The sequence below is a fragment of the Xyrauchen texanus genome, chromosome 5 (genome assembly GCF_025860055.1).
Source record: "Xyrauchen texanus isolate HMW12.3.18 chromosome 5, RBS_HiC_50CHRs, whole genome shotgun sequence".
Taxonomy (NCBI): domain Eukaryota; kingdom Metazoa; phylum Chordata; class Actinopteri; order Cypriniformes; family Catostomidae; genus Xyrauchen; species Xyrauchen texanus.
Window position 1 is genome coordinate 17,760,321 of NC_068280.1, and position 23,978 is coordinate 17,784,298.

Consider the following 23,978-nt stretch of genomic DNA (forward strand, 5'->3'; position numbering starts at 1 on the left):
AACATCATGTAAAAGATGAGATCTTAACATCTCCACACAACTGCTTATCAACAGTAATGACAAAAACAACAACAGAAGCACAAATAAAGTTGTCAAATAGCAAGAAAACAAGCCTACAACACTAACCTCATTATTTATTCATACTGCAATGCATGCTGGGAGCTGGCAAGTCCTTGTTCAGACAACTTTGTTAAAGGGACAGTTCACACAAAAAGAAAATACCCTCATCCCTGATGTGTATGACTTTATTTCTTCTGCTGAAAACAAAGGATGATTTTAAGAAGAATATCTCAGCTCTGCAGGTCCATACAAAGTGAATGGTGACCAGAATTCCAAAAAGGAGATAATGTCAGCATAAAAATAATCCAAAAGACTCCAATGGTTAAATCAATGTCTTCTGAAGTGATCTAGTTGGTTTTGGGTCAGAACAGACCAAAATATAACCCTTTTTTTCACTGTAGAATCTTGTTATTGCAGTCTCTAGGCACAATCGTGATTTCAAGCTCTATTACACTTCCAAGAGTGCCATTTAGTGCTCTGTGCATGCGTCAAGCATTAGGAATTGTAATCGAGCTTGGAATCATGAACGCCAATGAGACTGCTGTCAAAATGTAAAGTCACTGTTCATTTACATTGTATTGACCTACAGAGCTGAGATATTCTTCTAAAAATCGTAATTTGTGTTCAGCAGAAGAATGAAAGTCATAAACACTTGGGATGGCATGAGAGTAAGTAAATGATGAGAGAATTTAGATTTTTGGGTGAACTATCCCTTTAAGTAAGTTGAAATGACAAATACAGTTGTTAATGCAACTTAAGTACACATATGTTAAGTTGACTGGACAATTTAGTTGTGCCATCTCAAAAAAGCACTTTGATATAATGAGTAAAAAAATAAAAAAATGCAATATTCATGTATCCTGAAATTGACCCCATTTTGCTGAATTACTGACAAGCTCTGTCTTATTTTTAGATCAGTTCAATCCTATTCACCTTTCCCTATGGCTCTACTGATGCCACATTGCATGCCCAATCTCTAAGACATGGGTTCAACTCCTGTAGAACCCAGGATGCAATAATGGTTTTATTTTTGCTATAAAATTACATTTTCATCGTTTGGCACATCCTGTAGACATTTCACCTCAACAACACTTCAGCTTTGGCCAATGGGGGCAACGATGAAAATTTCAGTAAGCATAAACCAATTTCAGCTACAAAAACTTTGGCGAATTCACAGTGTGATTGTTAGTGCGATGCAAGACATGAGCAAACATTATTTGAGTGAAATATCAGAGAAGTCATTTAATTAATATACTTCTAACCAAGGGTGTAGATGTGGCTTGAACATTGGGGGAGGTTGCAGTGTGGAACATGTTTCCATTGATCAAGGGGGGTTGCAATTGCTAGTTTTTATTATTGCGGAGGTAACCACCAACCCCCCATCTCCCCCAGAATCCATGCCACTGCTCTTAACCCTTACAGTACTGAAAGCAAACTGCTTTTTTCACTTACTTCTTTTAAGTAGTAATTAGATTAAAGGAATATTCCAGGTTCAATACAAGTTAAGCTCAATCGGCAGAATTTGTGGCATAATGTTGATTACCAAAAAAAATGAATTTTGACTTGCTCCTCCTTTTCTTTAAAAAAACACAATAATCTGGGCCTGGGTAGCGCAGAAAGTAAATAAGCTGAATACCACACCTGGAGTCGCAAGTTCGAATCCAGGATGTGCTGAGTGTGTCACGATTCCCTTGTTGTCTGCCCTGGGTTTCACTTGTCATTGTTAAATGTACTACACTTCCCAGAATCCACCTGCCATCACCACTGCCATTTTGTTCATTGTTCTCACCTGTGTCTAATTCAGTCATCACTCCCTGGTTATTTAAGCCCTGCTTTTTGTTCACTCCTGGTCGTTCGTTGAATGTTGTCAAGCCTGATCTGTGTTTCCCTGCCTGAGTTCTTAGTTTATGTTTGTTTCCCCATCGAGGGTTTTTCCCTTTGTGTTTGTTTTGTGTTTGTTTAATAAATAAAGAAGCCTGCATTTAGATCCTCTCTCCTCGCTGCCTCATTCCTAACAGAGTGACTCCAGTCTTGCTTCCAATGCAACCAATTGGCCCGGTTGCTAGGGTGGGTAGATTCACATTGGGTTAACCTCCTTGTGGTCGCTATAATGTGGTTCTTGCTCTTAGTGGGGCATGGTGTGTTGTGCATGGATGCCGCGGAGCATAGCGTGAAGCCTCCACACGCACTAGGTCTCCGCGGTAACGCGATCAATGAGCCACGTGCTAAAATACACAAATTGACGGTCTCAGGTGCGGAGGCAACTGAGATTTGTCCTCGCCACGCGGTTTGAGGCGAGTCCCTATGCCACCACGAGAACTTAGAGCGCATTGGGAATTGGGCATTCCAAATTGGGGAGAAAAAAATCCACCAAAAAATCTGGGCTCCAGTTAGGAACCTATCCGGTCATGTTAAAATACTCACGGTTTCAAAAGTATAGCCACAAGATGTAAACAATGTGTTCACAAGGTTTTAGTGTGATAAAACTGCTTACTAAACTTTTCTGTGTAAAGTTATACCCAATTTTACAACTTCAATGCAATGACAATGTAATTTCAACAAACCCTAAAATAACTGTAAAAATGACAATTTTAAACAACTTTACAGCTCAAATGATACATGAGTTTTAACATAATAATTCATGAAATTGTTATATGAAATTGAAATAATTGTTTTACATTTCTGCCTTTAAACCCTCCAAAAATGTACCCCATTCACTTCCATTGTAAGTGCCTCACTGCTACATCGATTTTTGCTTTTTTTTTTTGTGGTAATCAACATTATGCCACAAATGCTGTTGGCTGATCTTAACCTGGAATATGCCTTTAACACACTCCTAATCCTAACCAAATCCCTAAACATAACCCTACAGCACTGAAACCAAAATTCTGAAGATCAGAATGGATGTGATGTCAAATTTTTGGGGCATGATGATGCTTTTCATCAAGTCTGATATTTGGGTGGGGTAAACTTTTCCCACCAGTTTCCTCATTTTCATGTTGTTGGTCATGGTTTATTATTTCAAAACATACAAGCAAGAGGAACATACAGAGACATATAGGTTGATGACTCGTTGTGCTCCAGAATGACCTCAGAGAAGAATGTTTAATTGTTTACGGAAACAGAAACGTATCCAGTGGGAAAACAAATCAGAAAAGGTTGATCTAAGTTTAATGAAAAGACTGCTTTGCATTTTAATATTCATATTACCAAAATGCTCTCAGACATATACTTCAGCTGTTTGTTTGGATAAAGTCACTGGTTTGCCTAGCTGCTTGTTTCCCATTGCTCAAAGTCATGTTTACTTGTTTGTTTCATTAATATATTTTCTCTCGTGGATGTTTCTGTAAAATGGTGCATCAAGATTTTATATGTAACTATATATTTTTTTCATGATCCCTTTGAATATTCCTGTTTAACAACAATGGGGCATTTATATTTCACATAGTGGAGATGTATCCACTTTGTAGATGCTCAGACAGAGAGAAAAACATGACATCCAAGCTTTCACAACGTGGGGAACACAAATCGGACGAGATGTGCTGAACATTTCCTCGAAGTGATTCAGGAGTTAATTGAAAGCGGCTGTGCTGTTGTGAAATTAAGACCAGTCTTTTGATTCAAGCGATTCATTTTTTTAAAAACTGCAACAGACTGCTACATATTTTTGGCTCAAATGGACTCTTACACACTGTAAAATGTTTTAAAGTCAAATAAACTTTAAAATGTACATCAAATGGTAACTAAATGTTACCAATTTAACAGGTTTTAAGACAAACACATTATTTAATATGGCTAAATCAACCTGAATATATATGGGGTTAAACCAAAAAAAGAGCTGATAATACCCCACTTTTCTTTTTTTCTTTTTTTTTTAACCATGTATAGTGCAGGATGAAAGAAAGTTAATTTTTTTTTAAAAAAAATAATAAAAAAACAGATTGACAAGTCAAATTTTATTTGACTGAAAAATAAAATAAACAAAATGCATATATTATATACAATTAAAAAAAATAAAGTAAATAATTTCATAGTTATAACTTATACTATTCTTTAACACTAAATGTGTCTATGGTCAAAACTGAAGTTTAACAAATAGGCAAAAAGAGAAAATTGCAATTTTAACTTAAGAGTCTAATCGTACAACAAAATAACAGTCCTGCATGCTCTCTGCCTTTTCTTCTTTATGGTAGTGATTAAACAGAGGTGGGCAGGTGGCTTCAGACTTCTGATGAGGAAAAGACTTTCTAATGAGAGGTCTCCATTACAGCTGACCTTATAAACTGGAGGAAGTGCCCTGATTCAGGCAAGGACTTGGCAAGCTCACGACCCACATTTTCCCTTAAACCACATGAGCAAATCCATTACTGTTTCCCAAGAAATTGTTCATGGGCACCACCCTGACCGAGATGATACAGGAAATAAAGCTTTTCCTCTTTTTTTATACAAAATATATTTATCTGTGCTTTGTCTCCTCTGAGCTAAAACAAGTACATTGGATAGAAAGAAAATAATGTAAATAATAGTTTTTTTCTGGATTAATGACCTCTACATAATTTGAGGTCAATTGTGCAAGAAATAATTAGGCAAGAAAGAAATACTATACATATGTATATTTATTTCCATGAATCTGAACCCATTAGTTTATCACAGAAACTCTACTTACATATTAACAAACAAAATAAATAAATAAAAACTGTTTAGAGTCACAAAACATTAAATATTGCTTCACTCAACAGACCAGTATAAAACAATACTTAAATATAAAACTACCATATAAAACAATACTTTTTTGCTGTAAGTACCCCCAGCGCCATCAATAAGTCTCAAGCACCCCTTCATTGAATTCTAAATATAATTTAACATTATCATTAATATTTTAATATCCATAATGTACTAAATGAAAATATATAGTTGCCAGGTATGATGTTAATTTAGCAAAAAAATGAATAAATAAAAAAATACAATAAAATGAATAAATAAATATATAAATATATATATATTATGGAGTTCTGGTATTGTAAGTACTTAATCATGAAAAACATATTTTTCAATAATAATAATAAAAACATTAATAATGTTTCAGAAAATAAGAGTTTAAGAGTGTTATAACTGACTCTGCAGTAGTTTAAAAAAAGGTTAATTTCAAAAAACTAAAAAGATTTTAACATGTTGGGATGAGCTTTAGTACAGCAGTGCATGAGAAGCTATGTTTTGCAGCATGTGGCTTTTGGCTGCTTTTGATTTAAAATTATATATCAACATTACAACATGTTCACACTTTGATATCAAAATGGTCAAACTGAGAATTACCTGTCCACACTCAAAGCACACAAATTGAGTACTGTAATCCCCACAGATGCTTTCTGGAGGAAGGGGACCAGCTTACACAGGAAAAGACCAAAGGAGCTGTCATCAAATGGCCATTTTGTGAAAAGTAACTGCAAGAAAATTAGAATCATTCATGACTATGACGCTTTTTTTCCATATGACCCTATGCAGAATATTCAAACAGAATACATTGCAATGAGATTAATGAAATAGTGATGAATTGAGCTAAATGTATTTCTTTATTTAAAACAATGCTGTTGTCAGGACATTTACTTATAAAAATATGAATGAAAAGAAGATGTCTTATCATAACTTCAGCAGTATTGATTTCTGGAATTTACTTGTTTCTGAATCAGTTTAAGGAGCAGTCTAATCAGTTTAAGAAGCATATTTTTGTTTTGCTTCTCAGTTCCCTTCTTTGGCGTTGAGGGCACACATCTTGGATTCATGAAACTCATTCGAATGGCTGCTTTTACATGGGTCCAGACACTGCTTTGGTCTGAGTGTACTTTTTGATTTCAACTTGAAAGACACCTTGGAAAACCTCTTATGTCTCCTTAAAAATAAATAAATAAATAAATGTATCCCTTATTAATGAACAATTGCATCCGTTTACAAAGGACTGAAGCATTTTTTGTTCCTTTTTGGACCCTTAGAAAATCTAATCCTTCAAGTGGCCTTAAAAATGTTTTCTGAGAGGACCCTCTCTTTTGTTAAACAGGAAAAGTATGTGGATCTTGCTCAAGTTTAGAAAGGAAACTCCTGGGTGTATCCTGGCCGTGATGTATGAGGAGTCCACATTTGATCAGTAAGGGGAGAGGCACAGCCAGAGAACTGTGTGTGTTTATGAGTTTATTGGAAGTTAGTGTTCTGGAGCACACATGAATCTGTGCGTCATAAAACAAGACATGCAAACAGGCACACTTCCGTTTTGATACAGAAATATATTTTTTTCCTATGACCTTACAAAATTACACCTCTCATTTTAATAGAGAAGCACAAAGAGAGAGAGAGAGAGAGAGAGAGAGAGAGAGAGAGAGTGAGTGAGAGAGAGAAAGTGAGTGAGAGAGAGAGAGATAGATCTGTGAACTGCTGTACTGTCTCTGAGGTAACTGTTATATTCTAAACAAATTGATCTTTCTGTTTTAAGAATAACTCTCAAGACTATAGATATTAGATGTTCACATCTAATATCTCCATCTAATTTCCTATTAAAAGTCCTTCAAAATGAAATTTGTAAAAGCAAATAGCTGGCTTTGTCAGTCTTTGAAATCTCAAGATAATCAAGCTGCGCTAAAGTGGTATGCACATCAGCTCAGAGAATGTTTTAGCATTGTAAATCTTACAGACTATCTTGCTTTCTGGCCTTAAACTAAAAAAATATTCATAATTATCTTAGTGCAACATCTTTGTTTCTATTAACTTGTCACAATAATTTCTGCAATTTCTGCTTGATTTCATCAGTAATTAAAATCAAAGTCTTTGAAAAAGTGCTATGAACTTATAACTGCATGTTTGGCACCACTTTAATTGAACTAAAACGTTTAAGGCAGCAATTAAACTTGAATGTTGGCCTCAGCAACCATCCACTTACATGGAATTTTTTCATTTCGTATGGAAAAAAGATGCTAAGAAAGTAAATGGTAACCAAAATTCTGCCTAATATCTCCTTTTGTGTTTGACCAGAGACTATTTAGTAGAGACGGGCCATTTTTATTAAAATGAATGTGAGAAATTGAAACGGCCAATGGATGTAGGAAGGAAGTCAGACCTTAAAGCTAAAGAGCCAATCACCCTTTAGATATAGACATCACCTGTCAATCAACTTGAGAACACGCATGGGCATTAGCTATATAAGATGTGAATTTACATTTATTTTTTTTGCGTAATCTGTACAATCGGACCTACTTTATATTAGGTGGCCTTAACTACTATGTACTTAACCAATTTAAACAATGTATTTATTATGTACATACATGTTGTTGCATTGCAATTACATTTAAAGTACTTGCATTTAATTACATTTGTAGTTACACTGTTAACTTTTCCCCTAACCCTAATCCACTGCTTACCCCAAAACCTAACTCTAACCCCTAATCCTAACCCTAACCCTACCCTTACTCCTAAACCTACACATACCTCAACCTCAGTAGCAGCAAATGTGGGAATTTTGCAGAATAACATGTAGTTACACAGTAAATACATAGTCTTTTAATTAATGTTAGTACATAGTAGTTAAGGCCACCTAATATAAAGTGTGAACACACAATTCATAATACTTGTGTTGTCAGATTTAACTGCTGATTTGAAATATGTTCTTTGATCGTAATATAAAAAAAAAATGCTTTTGAGATTTCAGTCTTTCCCCATTTAATTAGATAGGAGAGGCACTTTTATGACTGGAAATAGCTTTCCTGGAGCATTCCAAAGATGGCTGGTAGTGGACTGACTTGCTAGATAGACTTTAGTTTGATGAACAAAATAATGTAATTTTTGGGTGAACTATCCATTTAAATGTTCATTTTAATGGGTTGAATAGAGTAAATTTGTTAATCCTTTGTCAGATTGGCCTCTGAGCACTATTGAGTGCTGTATTCACTGATGAGCAGAGAATTTGACAAGGGAATTTTGGCTGGTGATAAAGCACTAGTCATACCAGGACCATTCATCTGGGTGACGGCACTTTAATCCTTGTGTTTATTTTAGCTGGCCACATCCCCGCTGCTCACATCACGAAGGGCTCTGTAACCGTAATAGTGGGACAACCATAAATTGTACACCCTGCCCTGTGCATCTAACCCCTCTCCCAACTTCCTCTGCCACCAATTCTCCCTTCCTGCCCCTAATTACTCTTTTTTTGTATTGTATAAGCTGGTCTTTCTGCCTGGTTTGTTAAACACCCTTTAAGAACAGCTTTATGCCATATTTCCTATCAATAGATCATAACGAAGAAAGAAGTCTAAGGAGCTTTTAACAGAGAATGCATTCTTGCTTTCAAAACAGCTTTAACATGTACAGTGGAACTGATCAAAACACAGTGCGTTTTTCAAAGCTGAACTACTATAATTTGACAAATAGACTTAAAGGAATAGTTGATCCAAAAATTTTAATTTGTGGATTGTGTGTTCAGACAAGGATTTGCATTGTTTAGTCCTTAAACCAACACAAATTCTCACGTGAACATGGATGTCACTGTAAATGAGCTTTCATGAACTCAAGAACATGCAAATAGACGTCAAGATTTTTACTGCAAAATTACTTGTTGTTTCTCACCAAAATCAATTGTATGCCTGTAACAGACTTAGAATGTGCCGCAGGAGTCGGATGATCTACTTTTATTGTACATTTTGGTCCTTTTCTACACTTAAATTGAGGCTTCTATTGCATTATATTGCATTGAAAAGATTCATTAAAACATCTCCTTTTTTGTTCCACATAAGAAAGAAATTCAAAATGGTTTGGAACATTAAACATAATCTCATGACAACTTTACAACAACATGTAAGTTATCAAACGACTTGGCTCTTAAGAAACTGTAATACTTTTTTCTCACAGAGACCAACCAATCAACAAACAATTTCAAATCAATACAAAATCACATTTTAACTACTGTATAACCTCCTATATACCACTTTCTTAGTTTTTGAGTTGGGATTAGGGATTATACTTTATGGTCAGGTTTAGGTTTGGGGTTAAATTGAAGAAAAATCATAACAACATTGTTCAGTGGTTCATTTATATTTTCTCTATGGGAGTAAAGTTGTTTTTTTCCGAGACAACTCCAAAGATTTCTCCATCTCGTACTATTGTTGTGACTTGAAATGAGACTGGGTTGGGAATGACATTAAGGTGAGTAAACTATTCTAAGATATTCCTTAAAAAAAGTGGTGCTTGTGGTGCAAGACCCTGAATAAAAAGACACGTGGCACAATGGCCAAAGACATCCGTTTGACATACTGTAGGCAATGTATACATAGACAATTAAAAAACAGAGTGGACAGAAATCAAGAACACATCCTGTTTGAAGCACAGAGGTGTGTATTCCTACCTTGTAGACGATGATAGGGATGTCTACAATGATGTAGATAAGGTCTCCAATAGCCAGGCTGGCAATGAGGGCATTGGGCCCATTCCTCATACACTTGTTTTGGTATATAATCCTCAGCAATGTGGCATTACCCACCATTCCCACCACAAACACAGCACAAGAAATAATTGTGTTAATATACTTGAAACAGAGCTTGATGGAGGTGGGAGACTTGCAGGATGGAGGGCCACTAGGTATGGTGTTATTACCCTTCAGGGTTTTTCTTGAGGTGGGCTGAGCGGCAGGCTGGAGACCCATATGGATGTTAGTTTTAGAGGTAGTGGAGTTTTGAAGGAAAGAGTCCTGAAGCTCCACTGTGCTGTTTAACTGACATATTCCACCAGTGACCACGATGGCCATTAGCAAAAACACATATAGTGTTGTAGAGCCCATTGCTTAACTATAGTTCTTGCTTTGATTTCCAGATTTGTTGATAAGAGTCGGGTTTGTGCTCTTTACCACAGCTGTGGGAAAAGAAACAAGAGGACAGATATCATGTTAATTTAAAGCATGTTTGAGTTCAGTTATCAAATATTTCAACTGTCTCACATTCTCAACGCACACACACACACCCAAATAAAAAGACTTACATGTTCCAAACAGGCCTCAGAATAAAACAAAATCAAAGAGAATTGCTTAAAAGTATCACACTAGATCTGCAAAACTTCAACGCAACTTCAAAAGGGATTTAGTGGAGGAGCACAGATGGAGAGTGCCAGTATGAGTTACTGTCATGCCATGGGGACGAGACATTGCCTTTCCCATCAAGTACCCATCAGTGTTGGCATGGTGCTAGTGGCATAGCACCAAGCTTTTGTTTTTCATTTGTAATTTTAACAATGCGCCCGTTGCATAGCTTTCATCACTTTGGTTTCTGCAACATGCATTCCACCTCCAGTTTTGATTGAGCATTCAGATGGGCTGTTTCCTAAACAAATGGTCATTTTAACACAAAAAGCTTAACTATTGGACTGCTTGATGGCTACACACAAAATCTTTTGTGTAAAAAATCTTCTCAGTTCCTACCAGAGCATTTTCCGTGGACTAGAGGGTAAGAAGGAACACAGCACAGCAACAATTACATGCTAAAGATATTTCTTTTCATAAATTCTGAACTTAATTTTCCATATTTTACTGAGCTGTCCAACAAGAGGAGATTTCAAATGATTTGATCTGATCAGATACTTTGTTCAAAAAGAGCAGTATTATTTTACTTAAAAAAGTTGTCCATCACAAATCTCTTTCAAGTACAGTAACTTAAATTATTTTATCCTTCAAAAGCTAATGTAAACCTATTCATACAAAAGAATCACAACTGTGAAAAGTTAATCAACTCTCATCTTGTTTGGAATAATTTTCAACCCTCTTTCATTATCTTGACAGCAAACGAACACTTCTGAGCCGAGATGCGTTTCCTGTTCAAAGTCACTGCCACAACCTGGTACACACGGAACTATTTAGTAGACAGCCCTTCAAGTAGCATCTTAGTTTAGCATCAGCTTGGCACGTAAACTGCTATGCTTATGAATTATAAATGCCTTCTGGTTTTCACCTACCGCTCCTTAACTGTCTGCCTTCCCCAGGGTCCCGTCAGTCAGTCAGTCAGTGAGTTAGTGAGACGAGAATTCAGCTAGAGCCCCTGAGACATCTGTTTGGTATCATATGAGTAATTAAGCAACTATCAAAGTATAGCAGGATCCCATTTGGACTGCACGACGCACCAAAGCTGCTGTGAAGGGGCTACGCATTCTGTCTCCAGCTTTTCCTGTGGAGAGTTGCCGTATGTATGTGTACATGAGTGTTTAAGAGAGAGCACTTTGACGGGGTGGGATTGCAATTCTCCACCTCCCCCCTCGGCCGGGAGGGGGGCCCCAAAGGAAACACCAGCATTTGGCGAGGCACAGCCTGCCTGGCTGTCGACAATCAGCCGAAGCTCAGAGCATCAGGAGGAATCACAAATCCTCTCCTGAGGTTTTCTCGCTCTCTGTCGTTATTTTTCTCCTATCTTTCTTATTGTCATCCTCTCACCTTGACAGAACCCCTGCCACCATGTCATAACCTTTTCCCAAATGATGAGCAGCAAAATTTTCATCTGACAGCTCACTTACAAGTCCTGTCCTTTAGATGTGATACTGACAGATAAGCAGGAGGGGTTGGGTAGTGGATAAGGGTGGGGAATCTAGAGCCAAATACTCCTTGAACTATCTATGCCCAAAATATCCCAATGTGGGTGGCCAGACTCAGGGGAAATTTTGATTACCCTGCCATACTTCATCATGGGAACATATAAGCCCACATAAGCCTTCTGTTCAAATCTGCCTTACCAGCCTTGCGTAAATTGGAGATATTTTGGTTCTGAGCTGAAAGACTTTTTCATTATGTGCCTTGGCAGCAAGATTTCAAGAAAGTCGATTGCAACAAAATGCTAATATAAAGCAAAGTGCCTGGATGACTACATCAGTGTCCATTATGCAACCAGTCCTAAAAATCTATACTTAGTAAAATGGGCCATTATCAATATGGTGTCTAAGTGCAGGAAGGTTGCCTGAGTTTAGCCAACAGGCACCTAACAGTTTTGTCAATGAGCTGATACAGAAACTGTACTGTTTACAGATAAAACACTCACCACTTTCAAGCACGTCTGATAGAAATTGACACTTAAATGCTATTTACAAGGCTGTTTGTTAGTCTGTCTGTTTGTTTTGAGGGAGCACCAGGGAAGTCCTATTGTGGCTCACTTGATACTCGAGGCGAGATTAGACACTGAATGACCAAAAAACAACAACTTTGAAGTGCAAGATATGTTAATATAGTGCTATCGTTTTCATTTGCAAGAAGACTTGGGGTTCAAATCCCGAATTTGACTGCCAGAGATCACCATGCATTCAAAGTCATGATTGCATTCAAAAACATTTGGCTCAAAAACAGAGTGCATGTGTATTTTGAATGGGCAGTAAGATTCTGGCTTTTTCAGTGTGTGTGATGCATTTGTAATTTTTATTTTTTTATATTTTTATGTACAGTACATAAGCAATATCCATTTAAAAAGGCCTCTACCAGTTTACATTTGAAGCTATACATATGAGAACTTTGAGAATCTGAATGAGGACAATGTGTAGCTAGTGTATAATGCGTGCATTTTAAATAAACATATCATTGCTTTATAATTTTGGATAAGTCTGGGAAGCCAATATTATTACAGTGTAAACATTATGAATGAAAATGTGCATGGTGTGAATTCAAGTTCATCGGATGGCTGCATTCTTGACTCCGTTTTAGTCTACATAAATTGTGCACATCTCAGAAATCGAATCTAGTCAATGATGGAAATTAGGATTATTTATAGATTTTATTAAATAAAAGCATACAAACAGGGGAAAACCAACTCACAGGGGAGAAAGTGATAAACTCAAAAGCAAAAAACAATAACAAACCCTTGAAGAACAACAAACTGAAAGACAAGAAAAACAGAGCAAACGAACCAACTGAACATGAGAAAAAATAACGATCTGACAAACATAAGAGGATAAAGGAGCATGTTATATACATGAGGGCACATGAGAAACAGGTGAAGACAATTAACATGAAGGGGAGTGATGAGGGTAACAAGGGGGCAGAGTCAGAGAGATACATGGCTAACAAACACAAAGCACAAAAGCAATGTGCAGACATACAGAACTAAACATAACACAACTACAACAGACACAAGTGCACATGGCGATGATAAACAAAACAAAGCCACATGCACTCCTAAACATGAGACATAACTGCCAAAAACCAAAAAAAATGTAAACAATGATGAGAATGTCAGAATCCTGTCACAAAGGAAGAAAACAAAACATAACAGACAAAAACACAAACTAGGGTGTGGCTGGAGGCACAGACTGGGGTGGGACAGGGAGCACAGAACAGGGAAGGACTTGAGGATCAAGAGGTATCAACCAAGGGAGGGATGGTGGGGTAACTCTGGGGGATGGCTCAGAGTAAGGAGCAGGGTCGGGAGGCAGGGGATATGGAATGGGTCAGGCCGAGGGGCGGATGACAGTCCAGGGAGAGTGGGTGGATTAAACCATGGTGATGGCTTAGTGAGGGGTGGGTTCGGAAGGCCAGGGAAATGGAAAGGACCAGGCCAAGGGGTAGATGACAGACCAGGGGAACAGGGTGACAAGACGGCCAGAGTGGAACCGAAGGAGAGCCCAGAAGGCCTGTATGGGCCGGGAGTTCAGGGCGTAGCCGGAGAAGAGCCTGGAGCCTAAGGCAAGGTCCGAGCAGCGGGGTTCAGTGCCGGACAGCCCTTAACCACTGGGAAGTGGCGGGACAGGACAGGTCAGACCAGGCGGGGTCAGTAGCGGCTTCTGGGCAGAGATCAGTTGTGGCACAGGACAGGTCAGACTGGTCAGGGTCTCCGAAGGGCTAGACAGACTATGCAAGGGAACCAGAGGGCTGGAAAGACTGGTTTTTGCTGCTGCAGGGAGTTGGACTGACTGGACATTGTCAACCAATGGACAGGGGTCTGATTGGACGTGGGCGACTGCTGGACAGGGGTCTGACTGGACGTGGGAGGCCGCCGGACAGGGGTATGACTGGGCAGCAGCTGAAGCTGGCTTGAACCCCTCCTGGAATGTGGCAGCAGATGCCACATTCCAGGAGAACCCTCTCATCTTCCACATCCTCCTTCTCTTGTGGGTGGAAAGAGCAGTGGATTTCTCCGCCTCCTGTCAGTCTGCAGTGGAATGAGCAAGCTGGTCTTTGGTGGCCGCAGGAGGCTTGGCAGACTGGATGGTGAACACTGGTGACCAGACCGGCTCGGGTAACCGGACAGGATCGTCGACAGCCTCTGGGAACTGGACAGGATTAATGACTTCAGGGAACTGGACAGGCTTGTTGACAACCACAAGGAAGAGGACGGACTCGTCACTGGCCTCAGGGAACTGGACAGACTCAATGATCACAGGGAACAGGACAAGCTCGTCAACGGCCTAAGAGAGCTTGATTGCCGCTTTGGCTGGGAGCACTGGCAGGATCTGGGGAACAACTTCTGTGGCAACTGGGGATCGGGCACCTTACTCTGCTTACTTCTCCTCCACCGGACTGTCGGAAACACTGCAGTAGGAAAGGCCGCCACCCCTGGAAGTCGACCGCGGGAACGGACGCCTTCAGGCGGTCAGCCACGGCATCCTCTGCATCCTGGCGGTCAGCATTTTAAAAAAATTTAATAAATAAAGATTTGATTAAATAAAAGAATACAAACAGGGGGAAACAAACTCTCACAGGGGAGGAAAAACTGCGAAAACTAAAAAGAAAAAAGACAATAACAAACTTTTGAAGAACAAACTGAAAGACAAGATTAAAAAACAGACTGGTAGACAGAGCAAACAAACACCAACTGAACAACATGAGAAATTAAATGATCTGAGCAACACAAGAGGAAAATGAGCATAATATATACACATGAGGAACAGGTGAAGACAATTATCATAAAAAGGACTAAACAAGGGAGAGTGATGAGGGTAACAAGGGGGCAGAGTCAGAGAGGGACATGGCTAACAAACACAAAGCAATATGCAGACATACAGGACCAAACATAACAACTACATCAGACACAAGTGCACATTGCGATAATTAACAGAATAAAGCCACGTGCACTCACAAACATGAGACAAGACAGCAGAAAACCAACAAAATGTAAACAATGTCAGAATCCAGCCACAAAGGAAGAAAACAAGACTGAACCAAAGTGACAGGACTCTGACAACCTGAACAGAATGTTAAATTCCTGACCAGAGAATTGATGATTTTATAACGGAACTCATCTGTCCGTCTCATAAAGCTGACCACATTTATATCCACATCACCATAATTGCATGGTTTAGCCATTATTCCCACAGTTTAAATGCTCCAAAGAGGTTTAAATATTTCTAAACCTATTCAGAATATTCTTTCACATGCACAGAGGATTGCAGAGAAAACAAAACATGCTCATTTTCCACACTTCTCTCTTCTCTCTTAAAGAAATGTATAGAGGCTCACTCTTGCTAGTTATTCTACTGTATTAAGCTAATTCTGCAATTTATGTAAATAATTAAGTCCTCCACATTATGTTAAAATATGTTTCACACAAAACAAGCATCAAGAGTAGCTTATCATAAAACTTTCTTATATAAATGTACGGTGCTTTCACCTGTTTGTAGGCTTCATTTTCTTTTCTTATTTATTTTAATATTTGTTTTTGTATTTAATATTTGCTGCAAAATGTGTGTTTAACATTTCACAATTGCTTGACAACACATGCCTCCAGAATAACATTGTTATACTTGCACATTGCAGACATAAACCAAAATTATTTTTCAGCAGATAATAAGGTTAAAATTACAAGGAGGAACCACAGCTGAGACACATTCCACAGTTAATGTAGCCTGCATATTCAGCTTCATTTGGTGAGAAAAAAATAAAGAATATCAATAATATAATTAAATAATATGAATTACTATTGTTATAATTATATATTAATAATAATAATAATAATTAAATTGGCCTATATGAGGCATATTGTATATACATGTAACCCCAACATCTCATAAGAGATGAGAACTCAAGAGGGCAACAACCACAGTGTGTTTCTTTGCAAAGATCCCAAAGTTTATTAAACAATATTAAAATGCAAAAGCAGCACAAAGGGTAAAACCCCCTTAATTTAAATCGACGTCCCATCAATCAGGTTTCTATGTCCAAGGTCAAAAAAACAGGGTATTTCTACCCTTGTAGAGCTTGTACCCTTGGACCATGTTGTCCATCTCACTGGGCCTACCTCTTGCTCATCTTGACATGGCGCTAAAATAAATTCACTATCAGGACCACATTCTTCTGCTAAGGGGGGCATAACATACTCATCCTCCACAGTTACACCAGATAATACAGCATGACGCCATGACATATCCCTTCCAAAATCTTCATGATCTTTGCTCAAAGGGGGTAGTCCCACATTTTCTGCTTGGCCATCTGATAGAACATAAACTGGTCGCAGCTCAATATGGTTTTATATGTCTCACTTTACCACCACCAACAGGGACAATAGAATATACTGACCCTTGACCTTCAGGGCATCGAACAATTCGGTATGTGGTTGGGTCCCAGGCATCCTGGATTTTACTTCTGCCTCTCTGATATACCAGCTGGCCTGCTTGTAGGGACATCTGACACACCTTAGCATAATTTGCACGGGCACGTTGCACTGCAGCCTTAAGAAGTCGAGCATTATTAAAAATATTTTCCAAATCATCTACATGAGTCCTAGTAATACCATACATTTGACAAAGTTCTTGAATCAAGTGGCTCTCAAAGCAGCTTCCCTGGCCTGAATGTGACTGTTGTGGGACACCAAAAAAATAGAACCACTGTTCTACTAGGACCCGAGCCACCATCTTAATAGTCTGGTCTTTAGTAGGGATTGCCTGTGTACATTTTGAAAACACATCTGTCATAATTAACACATTTTCCATTCCACTGGATGAAGGTTTCAACAGACAGTTGAAATCAATAGCTAAGATGTCTAGTGGTCTATCAGCTACCAAATGCCATTATGAAAGTACGCACCTTTGGTCTAACTACCTTCGACAGGGTACAGTACTGACATTTCCTACACCAATACTCAAAATAGCTATACATACCTGGCCAATAGCACCAGTCCCTTACTAACCTTGCAGTTTGCTCCATCCTCTGATGACCATGATCATCATGAAGGCAGGTGAGAACCTCTTCCCTAAAGGCAGATGGCAACACCTACTGTCGAAATTTCTTATGACCTTCAGGTGGCCAAACACATTGGTACAAGACACCATCTACGTTCTCCCACTGATGAACTAGCTGGTGCATTCTTGTGATGCTGGTGGCAGCCTACGATCCCAGTAAACCATGAACCTTCCTATAACTGGGTCAGCTTCCTGCAACACACCCAAATTCTCCTTCAAAAGTCCAGGAAAAACATATATACTGTTAACCACTGATACCTGACCATGATCAGGAACAGACTGCTGTATCTGTTCAGGCACAACTGCAATTGAAGCCAGCCCAACCACAGGGACGGAGCTTTGTCTAGACCAGTGGTCGGCAACCCAAAACGGTGAAAGAGCCATATTGGACAAAAAAATAAATAAATTGAAAGCCTTATATAACCCTTATAATGAATGCAACACATGCTGTAAGTGTTATATTAGCTTTGTTTGCCACCTAGTATCAAAATGATAAGTAGGCTACAAATACATAATGAGCATTCATGATTAAATGTTTATGTTCCCTGCAGCGCATCCTGGAGAGAATGACGCACCACGTGACTAATCTACTGTACGGTGGTGCTTTAAGTTTCACTTCCATTATAATTTTAATGTTTTATGTTTCCTTGCATTTATGAAATTAAAGAAATACAATAAAGAAATCAGATTTTTGATGTCATTTTTACTTTAGTATTCGAAACAACAACAAAATGTGCAACGTGCATAGGCCACCTGTAATTTCAGACCTCCCCATGGAAATAAAATGCAGTCCTCTTCAATCCTCAATATACAAAAAGCTACAATACAATCCTCTTCTCTTTCCCCCCTTATCTGGGCAACAGACAGTGCAATAAAACAGCAGCCTTTTGAAACGAACTGGAAAAGTCTTTAAAACATGCATAAAACATGCATTAAAACAGTGTAAAACGCACTAAAAACATAAAAGCAGCCCAGTCATGCCCTTGACAAAAATAATACAGTCTAACTTCGATTTCTGTGCATTGTCCCCATCTCTTTAGCAAATGCCACGGAGTTTGGAGATGCAATCCACTTCTTAAATTTATATTTGCGCTCCTCTAATTTCTCCAGAAGTAATGCAATCGCACTTTTTCTCTCACTCCCAACTGGGTAGTTGACTGCAAATGTAGCATGCTTTCCCTGGAAATGTCTTTCCACATTACTCTTTTTGTTATTTGACAACTTCTCATTACAAAGCAAACATGCAGGCAATCCCTCCGCATTGGCAATGAAAGCAAATGATTCGGTCCAAGAACTGTTGAATCCTCTGTGCTCCTCAGCTATCTTTCTCTTTTTTCCCTTGGGATCCATGGCCCATGACACACCCGCCGGTTTGTTTGTTTGTTTGTCACGCCGATCTGACAGAAACGTGTGTCGCAGTCTATGACGTAAATTCTTCGTTGACAGAAATGTTGAAATTAAATAGTTATTACACAAATTTTTACAACGTTGAAAAACTTTAAGAATGTTTGTCATGTTTTTCCTCCTGCAGAAATTCTATAAAAAATTTTTTTTCCATTTTCATATTTTTGAAAAAGCGCCAGGGAGCCACTAGGGCGGCGCTTAAGAGCCGCATGCGGCTCTAGAGCCGCGGGTTGCCGACCTATGGTCTAGACAAAGCATTAGCATGATTTACCCACCTTTGTTCCAGCGCCCCCAACTTTCCTGTCTGCAAATGACTAAGAGGGGTATTATCAGTAAATACTGTACATTTATTGCCCAGCGAATATTCTCAATTCTTTTGCTATGGCCCATTTTAGAGCCACAAATTCCAACTTCATTGAACTATAATTTCACATATTATGTTCCGATTGCCTCAACCCTCTACTTGAGAAAGCGACTGGTCAACATTTGCCCTTACGCTCCTGTGACAAAACGGCAACCAAACCTTGAAAGCTTGCATCTATCTCCAAAATGAATGGCTTACTAAAATCAACATAAGCAAGCACAATGGCACTGGTCAAAGCTACCTTAAGGGTCTGAAATGCATTCTCACAGGCTTACACCCATTTACACCCCAACTCAACTTTTGGCCGCTTGGTTCTCCACTACTAAAGTATTCAACGGCTCTGCAATACGTGAAAACCCTTTTACAAATCGTCAGTAGTAACTAGTAAAGCCTAAAAAATACATGAGTTCTTGAAGAGTCTGGCCGTGTCCAATTTGCCACCAGAGCAATCTCATCTGGATCAGTACTAACTCCTGTAGTGAAAACTAAATGTGCCAAATAACATATATCTGAGCAGAAAAAAAATAACAGTTATCAAGCTTAAGTATTAGATTTTGCTGTCTTAAGTGACCAGTTCCAAGTGCTGCAGCTGCTGTTCTACTGTTGCTGAAAAATGTATCATATCATCAATATAAAGCAGTAGATACTGAAAACTTTGGTCACCAAAAATTTGCTCCATAAGCCGTTGAAAGGTAACTGGCCCATCGCAAAGCCCAAAAGGCATCCGAAGAAATTCAAAGAGTCCAAACAGAGTACAGAAGGTAGTCTTAGGATAATCAGCTTCAGCCACTGGCACTTGATTGTAGCCACTTGCTAAGTCCAATGTAGAAAACCATCTTGCCCCAGTCAGTGCATCCAAGGACTCCTCAATCCTGGGAAGAGGATAAGCATCTTTCTGATACTTTGCATTTAACTGGCGATAATCTACAAACATTCATCAGCACAATCAGTGATGCATATGGGCTACAACTCTCCCTGACCCTCCAGCAGCTGCTTAATGTGGGTTTTCACTGCCACCAGTTGACTAGGGGGAATTCTGTGATGGCGCAGATGCACCGGTACATCATTCAACAAAGGGATTTGGTGCTCCATTAATGTAGTGCAACCCAAGTCACTATCAACCATAGCAAAATTTTCTTCAGTCAGATTTATTAATCACCTCAGCACTAACCAAACTACCCAACTTAGCTTTTGCAGGTAAATATACAGTCTCTGTACTGACACAAATTTTACTTTAGGAAGACTGTAACAATGCAGTAGAAAATTCCCACAGGTATTCCACCACTACCATTACCACCCAGGGGTTCCAGTAGAGTGAATACATTTGAAACACTCTTGGGGCAGTAAGCCATAACTAACCTCATTGTTCCAGCTGGAATCTGCACTGGATGCTTGGCCATGTATGAGTGCAAGCTAATGAAACCAGGTTCTCTGGCACTGCAACAATGCATCCTTCCAGCCTGATTCTGCCTGTTTAACCTGTAGGACTGAAAATAAGGCTGAAACATGTTATTCAAATAAATCCTTATAACACTGCCCTATTATATTCATACCCAACAGGCCAGGAACATGTTCTTTATTTTTGGACAGGTCAGTTTATTCTTGTTCTTTCACCACCAATATACCCTATTTAGATAGAATTTGTCCCTACACATTAACATAAATTTCAAAATATATTATACATACATATTGTATGTTCAAACCATTTTCAGCTTTTACCTGAAGCCAACCGTATTTTTTTAAAACATCTGGTACTAGCTGTCAAAAATGTTGGTTAAAAAAAAAAAACTGTTATAATGTCACCATTGACCCAGTATCCAGCAGACATAAAAGAGGCAACATTACACCATAACTGAGCAGGACAGGGAATAACTTCTCTCTTCCCATCCTCATCCCATTTTATAGCTTTGTTTCGAACATTAAGTAAGGTCCAGTGTGGAGTTTGTCTTACAAAATGTTAGAGTTTGCGTTTAAGTGCTACATCATTAACATGCTCCAAAAACTGACCACGGAGAACTTGGTCAGCATTTGAGACACCCTCTGGACGACTTGTAAGAATAGAGTCCATCAAGGACAAAAGTGCATGAGAAAATTCAATAAGGGATTCGACCTCTCTTTGTTTTCATTCATTAAACCCTTTCTGCAACTGCACAAATGTTTGTTTTGCAACATGCATACTTCTTAACACCTTAAATATAAGTTCAGGAATTTCTTGTTCAGCTGCCGGTCGTAGTTTGATCTCCATTCTGGCTTCCCCTCCCAAATGATCTAGCAGGAACGCTTCCCTTTCTCGTACAGTCCAACTCCCATCCCCAATGCAGGCCTCCGCCTCCTCAATCCAGTCCTCAATGCTCAAATTAGAGTCCAAGTCCCCAAAGAACTGTCGACACTTCCCCTCCCGAGGAACAAACATCACCCCGAGGCATAGAAGATGGAGCATTAGGGTTGGATACATGTTTGTTAAGTAAATCACATCTGGATGCAGAAATTTCTTTCCTAAATTGCCTGTAGACTGCGTATCTGCTCCCACAACAGTCAACTCTTGCTCCATAGCTACAGTTTTTCTTGTTGCACAATTGCCGTTTACTTCTACAATTACCTATTAAATACCAACACAAAAGAGTGGCTATCAACACATAAACAAAAAAAAATTTAAATGCAAAATGCACATTAGAACACACTGCAGTGCTGCGTACAGAAACTATAAATATAAGAGTTACATTTCTGTATTCGTTTTGACACTTCCGGTTGAAGCCACGCCCATATCTGGTTCTATCAGAAGACAGAGACAGATACAGATAATGTTTGTCATAGTAACAGATACAAATACAGCTACAGATACAGATAATGGCTTCAATGCACACCCCTACTCTGTATGTACAAAGGCAATCTGCCAAATGTCAAAGGCTGATGACTGTACAGAATAATCCCTGATTTCTAGAAAGTTTAATATTTTCATAAATTTTTCCTTTACATGATTTCTGGCTCACACAGTGGCTGCACCTGAGGAAAGAAACGTTTTACTTAATACAATCATACCTCAGTCATACAGTGACTTTTCCTTTTACACTTTATTATTAGCCTAAAAAATCTTAATGGTCATAAACTGGAAATTCTCCTCACAGCGAACATAGCAGCAATCTTTTTAACTCTGTTCAAAATTTCCTGAAGATACCAACTGATAACCTCTAAATTGCTTCTCTATGCATCTATTCTATACCTCATTATATTTCCAGGTTTAAATTTTCTTCTCCATCTTATTCTTTGTATGTGTACAGTATGTATGTGTATCTTATAATTGGAATGTTCATTTGTAGCTTATCTGCCTGCTTAGTATTAATTGTGACTTAATTGGGTAATACTAATATTTATTGCCATTCAATTTTAAAACGATTGTGTTTTCTTTAATTGTACGCATACATTTATAATAGCTCTTGAATAAGTCATGGTCAATAGTGGCACATATTTTATTCATCGTAACGTGATTTGCTGACAGGATTCTTTTTCAGAAAGTCCCTCAAGTCTGCCGGTAGTTTCAATTGTGTGTCGCAAGAGAGAGAGAGAGAGAGAGAGAGAGAGAGAGAGCATCAGAGTATGTGTGAGAAAGAGAGAGAGGCAGTTGAGTCTTTGTTAATCAAGACATTAATATATAAAACGATGAAGCCTTTACCTGGTCCCAGTTGTTTTGGGCTTTCATGTTGTTGTGCTGTTGTTGTTTGGGCTCTTCATCTGGTATTAATGGCATTCTGTCTGAACTCAAAGATGGCAGGCTGCCTGGTAATTCATATGCTTGTTCTCTGATGGCATCTGTGAAAATGTGCTCCGTGCATATTGGTACATACCCTGTGGGAGGGAGCTGGAGCTCAAACCTCTGACTGAGTGGGATGTACGTGGTTTCATAACTGGGGCACTTGCACCAAAAACAAAAGAGAGACAGACAGAGAGAGGAAAAAAGAATGGGAAAGAAAGCCAATTTGATTGTCTGAGTGGTGACTGATTGGCAGACTGACACAGGGTGTGTGATGATGGTATCTTGCACTGGGCTCAAAACTGGTGCAGATGAACATATACAGTATATTGTTCACTATGTTGTTATTTAAAGGGATAGTTCACCCCAAAATTAGATTTTAGGAGGACATTTTAGACAGAATGTACAAGCTTTTTTTCCATTGAAAAAACTGTCAAGCTCCAAAATGGACAAAACATTTCCATAAAGTTTGATTAATGTAGTTTAAATGACTTGTGCGCTTTATCTACAAATCACCATCCACTTTTATTGAATGGAAAAGAGGTGCTTGGTCATTCTCCCAAACATATTTTGTGTTTGACAGAAGAAAGTAACTAATAAGGGGTCGGAACTACTGTAACTTTGGGTCAGTAATTTATGACAAATGAAAATGAACCTGTAGACAACAGAACATTGCCTAAAGGTCGGAATTTTGCAGTTTTAGTCTGGGAATGCATCACTTTGTCCTCTCTAAACTCTTGTGTCCCTTCGCTGTAGAAAAGGGATAATTTATGTTTTAAAGTATACAGTCATCTGGGAAAGTCATCTGACTTTGACACCAGAAGGTCAAAGGTCATGAGAAGGGCTGCTATTATCTGTTCTGCATTACAGGGGAAAGACAGACACATCAGGGAAGATACTGTAAACAGTTATGCTGTAGATTACACTATTGCATTTAAACTAGATATGGATTTCCTGAAGGAAATACTGGGGTTGAAATGCAGCTAAACAATTAAATAAAGGTTCAAGGTAATCTTAGGTTTTAGGTTCTGTTTAAATAGAGCCAGATGTCATTTAAACAAGAAGAAAGTCATACACATCTGGGATGGCATGAGAGTGAGTAAATGATGAGAGAATTTTCATTTTTGCGTGAACTCCCTTTAATATCATAGAACATCTCACGGAAATATAGTTTTGCAAGTGAGAAAATCTTTTTTATTACTTTTGGATAGTATTGTGCTAACTTTGCTAACATTT

General features: G+C 38.6%; 1 protein-coding gene across 2 annotated transcripts in view; it reads right to left on the reverse strand.

Annotated features, from left to right (window-relative positions):
* The window catches only part of LOC127643916 (endothelin receptor type B-like), a 29,393-nt gene extending 6,592 nt beyond the window's left edge, over positions 1-22,801 (reverse strand). The window contains exons 1-3 of one of the 2 annotated variants that reach the window (XM_052126859.1): positions 22,665-22,801; positions 9,440-9,942; positions 5,374-5,501 (exon numbers count right to left, since the gene is read on the reverse strand). In XM_052126859.1, coding sequence (XP_051982819.1) covers positions 5,374-5,501; positions 9,440-9,871 — 560 coding nt within the window. In that variant the 5' untranslated portion in view covers positions 9,872-9,942; positions 22,665-22,801. Of the gene's footprint in view, positions 1-5,373; positions 5,502-9,439; positions 9,943-11,034; positions 11,290-22,664 lie in introns of those variants that run through there. The other variant, XM_052126858.1, reaches the window with a different exon arrangement.
* Positions 22,802-23,978: the final 1,177 nt, after the last annotated feature.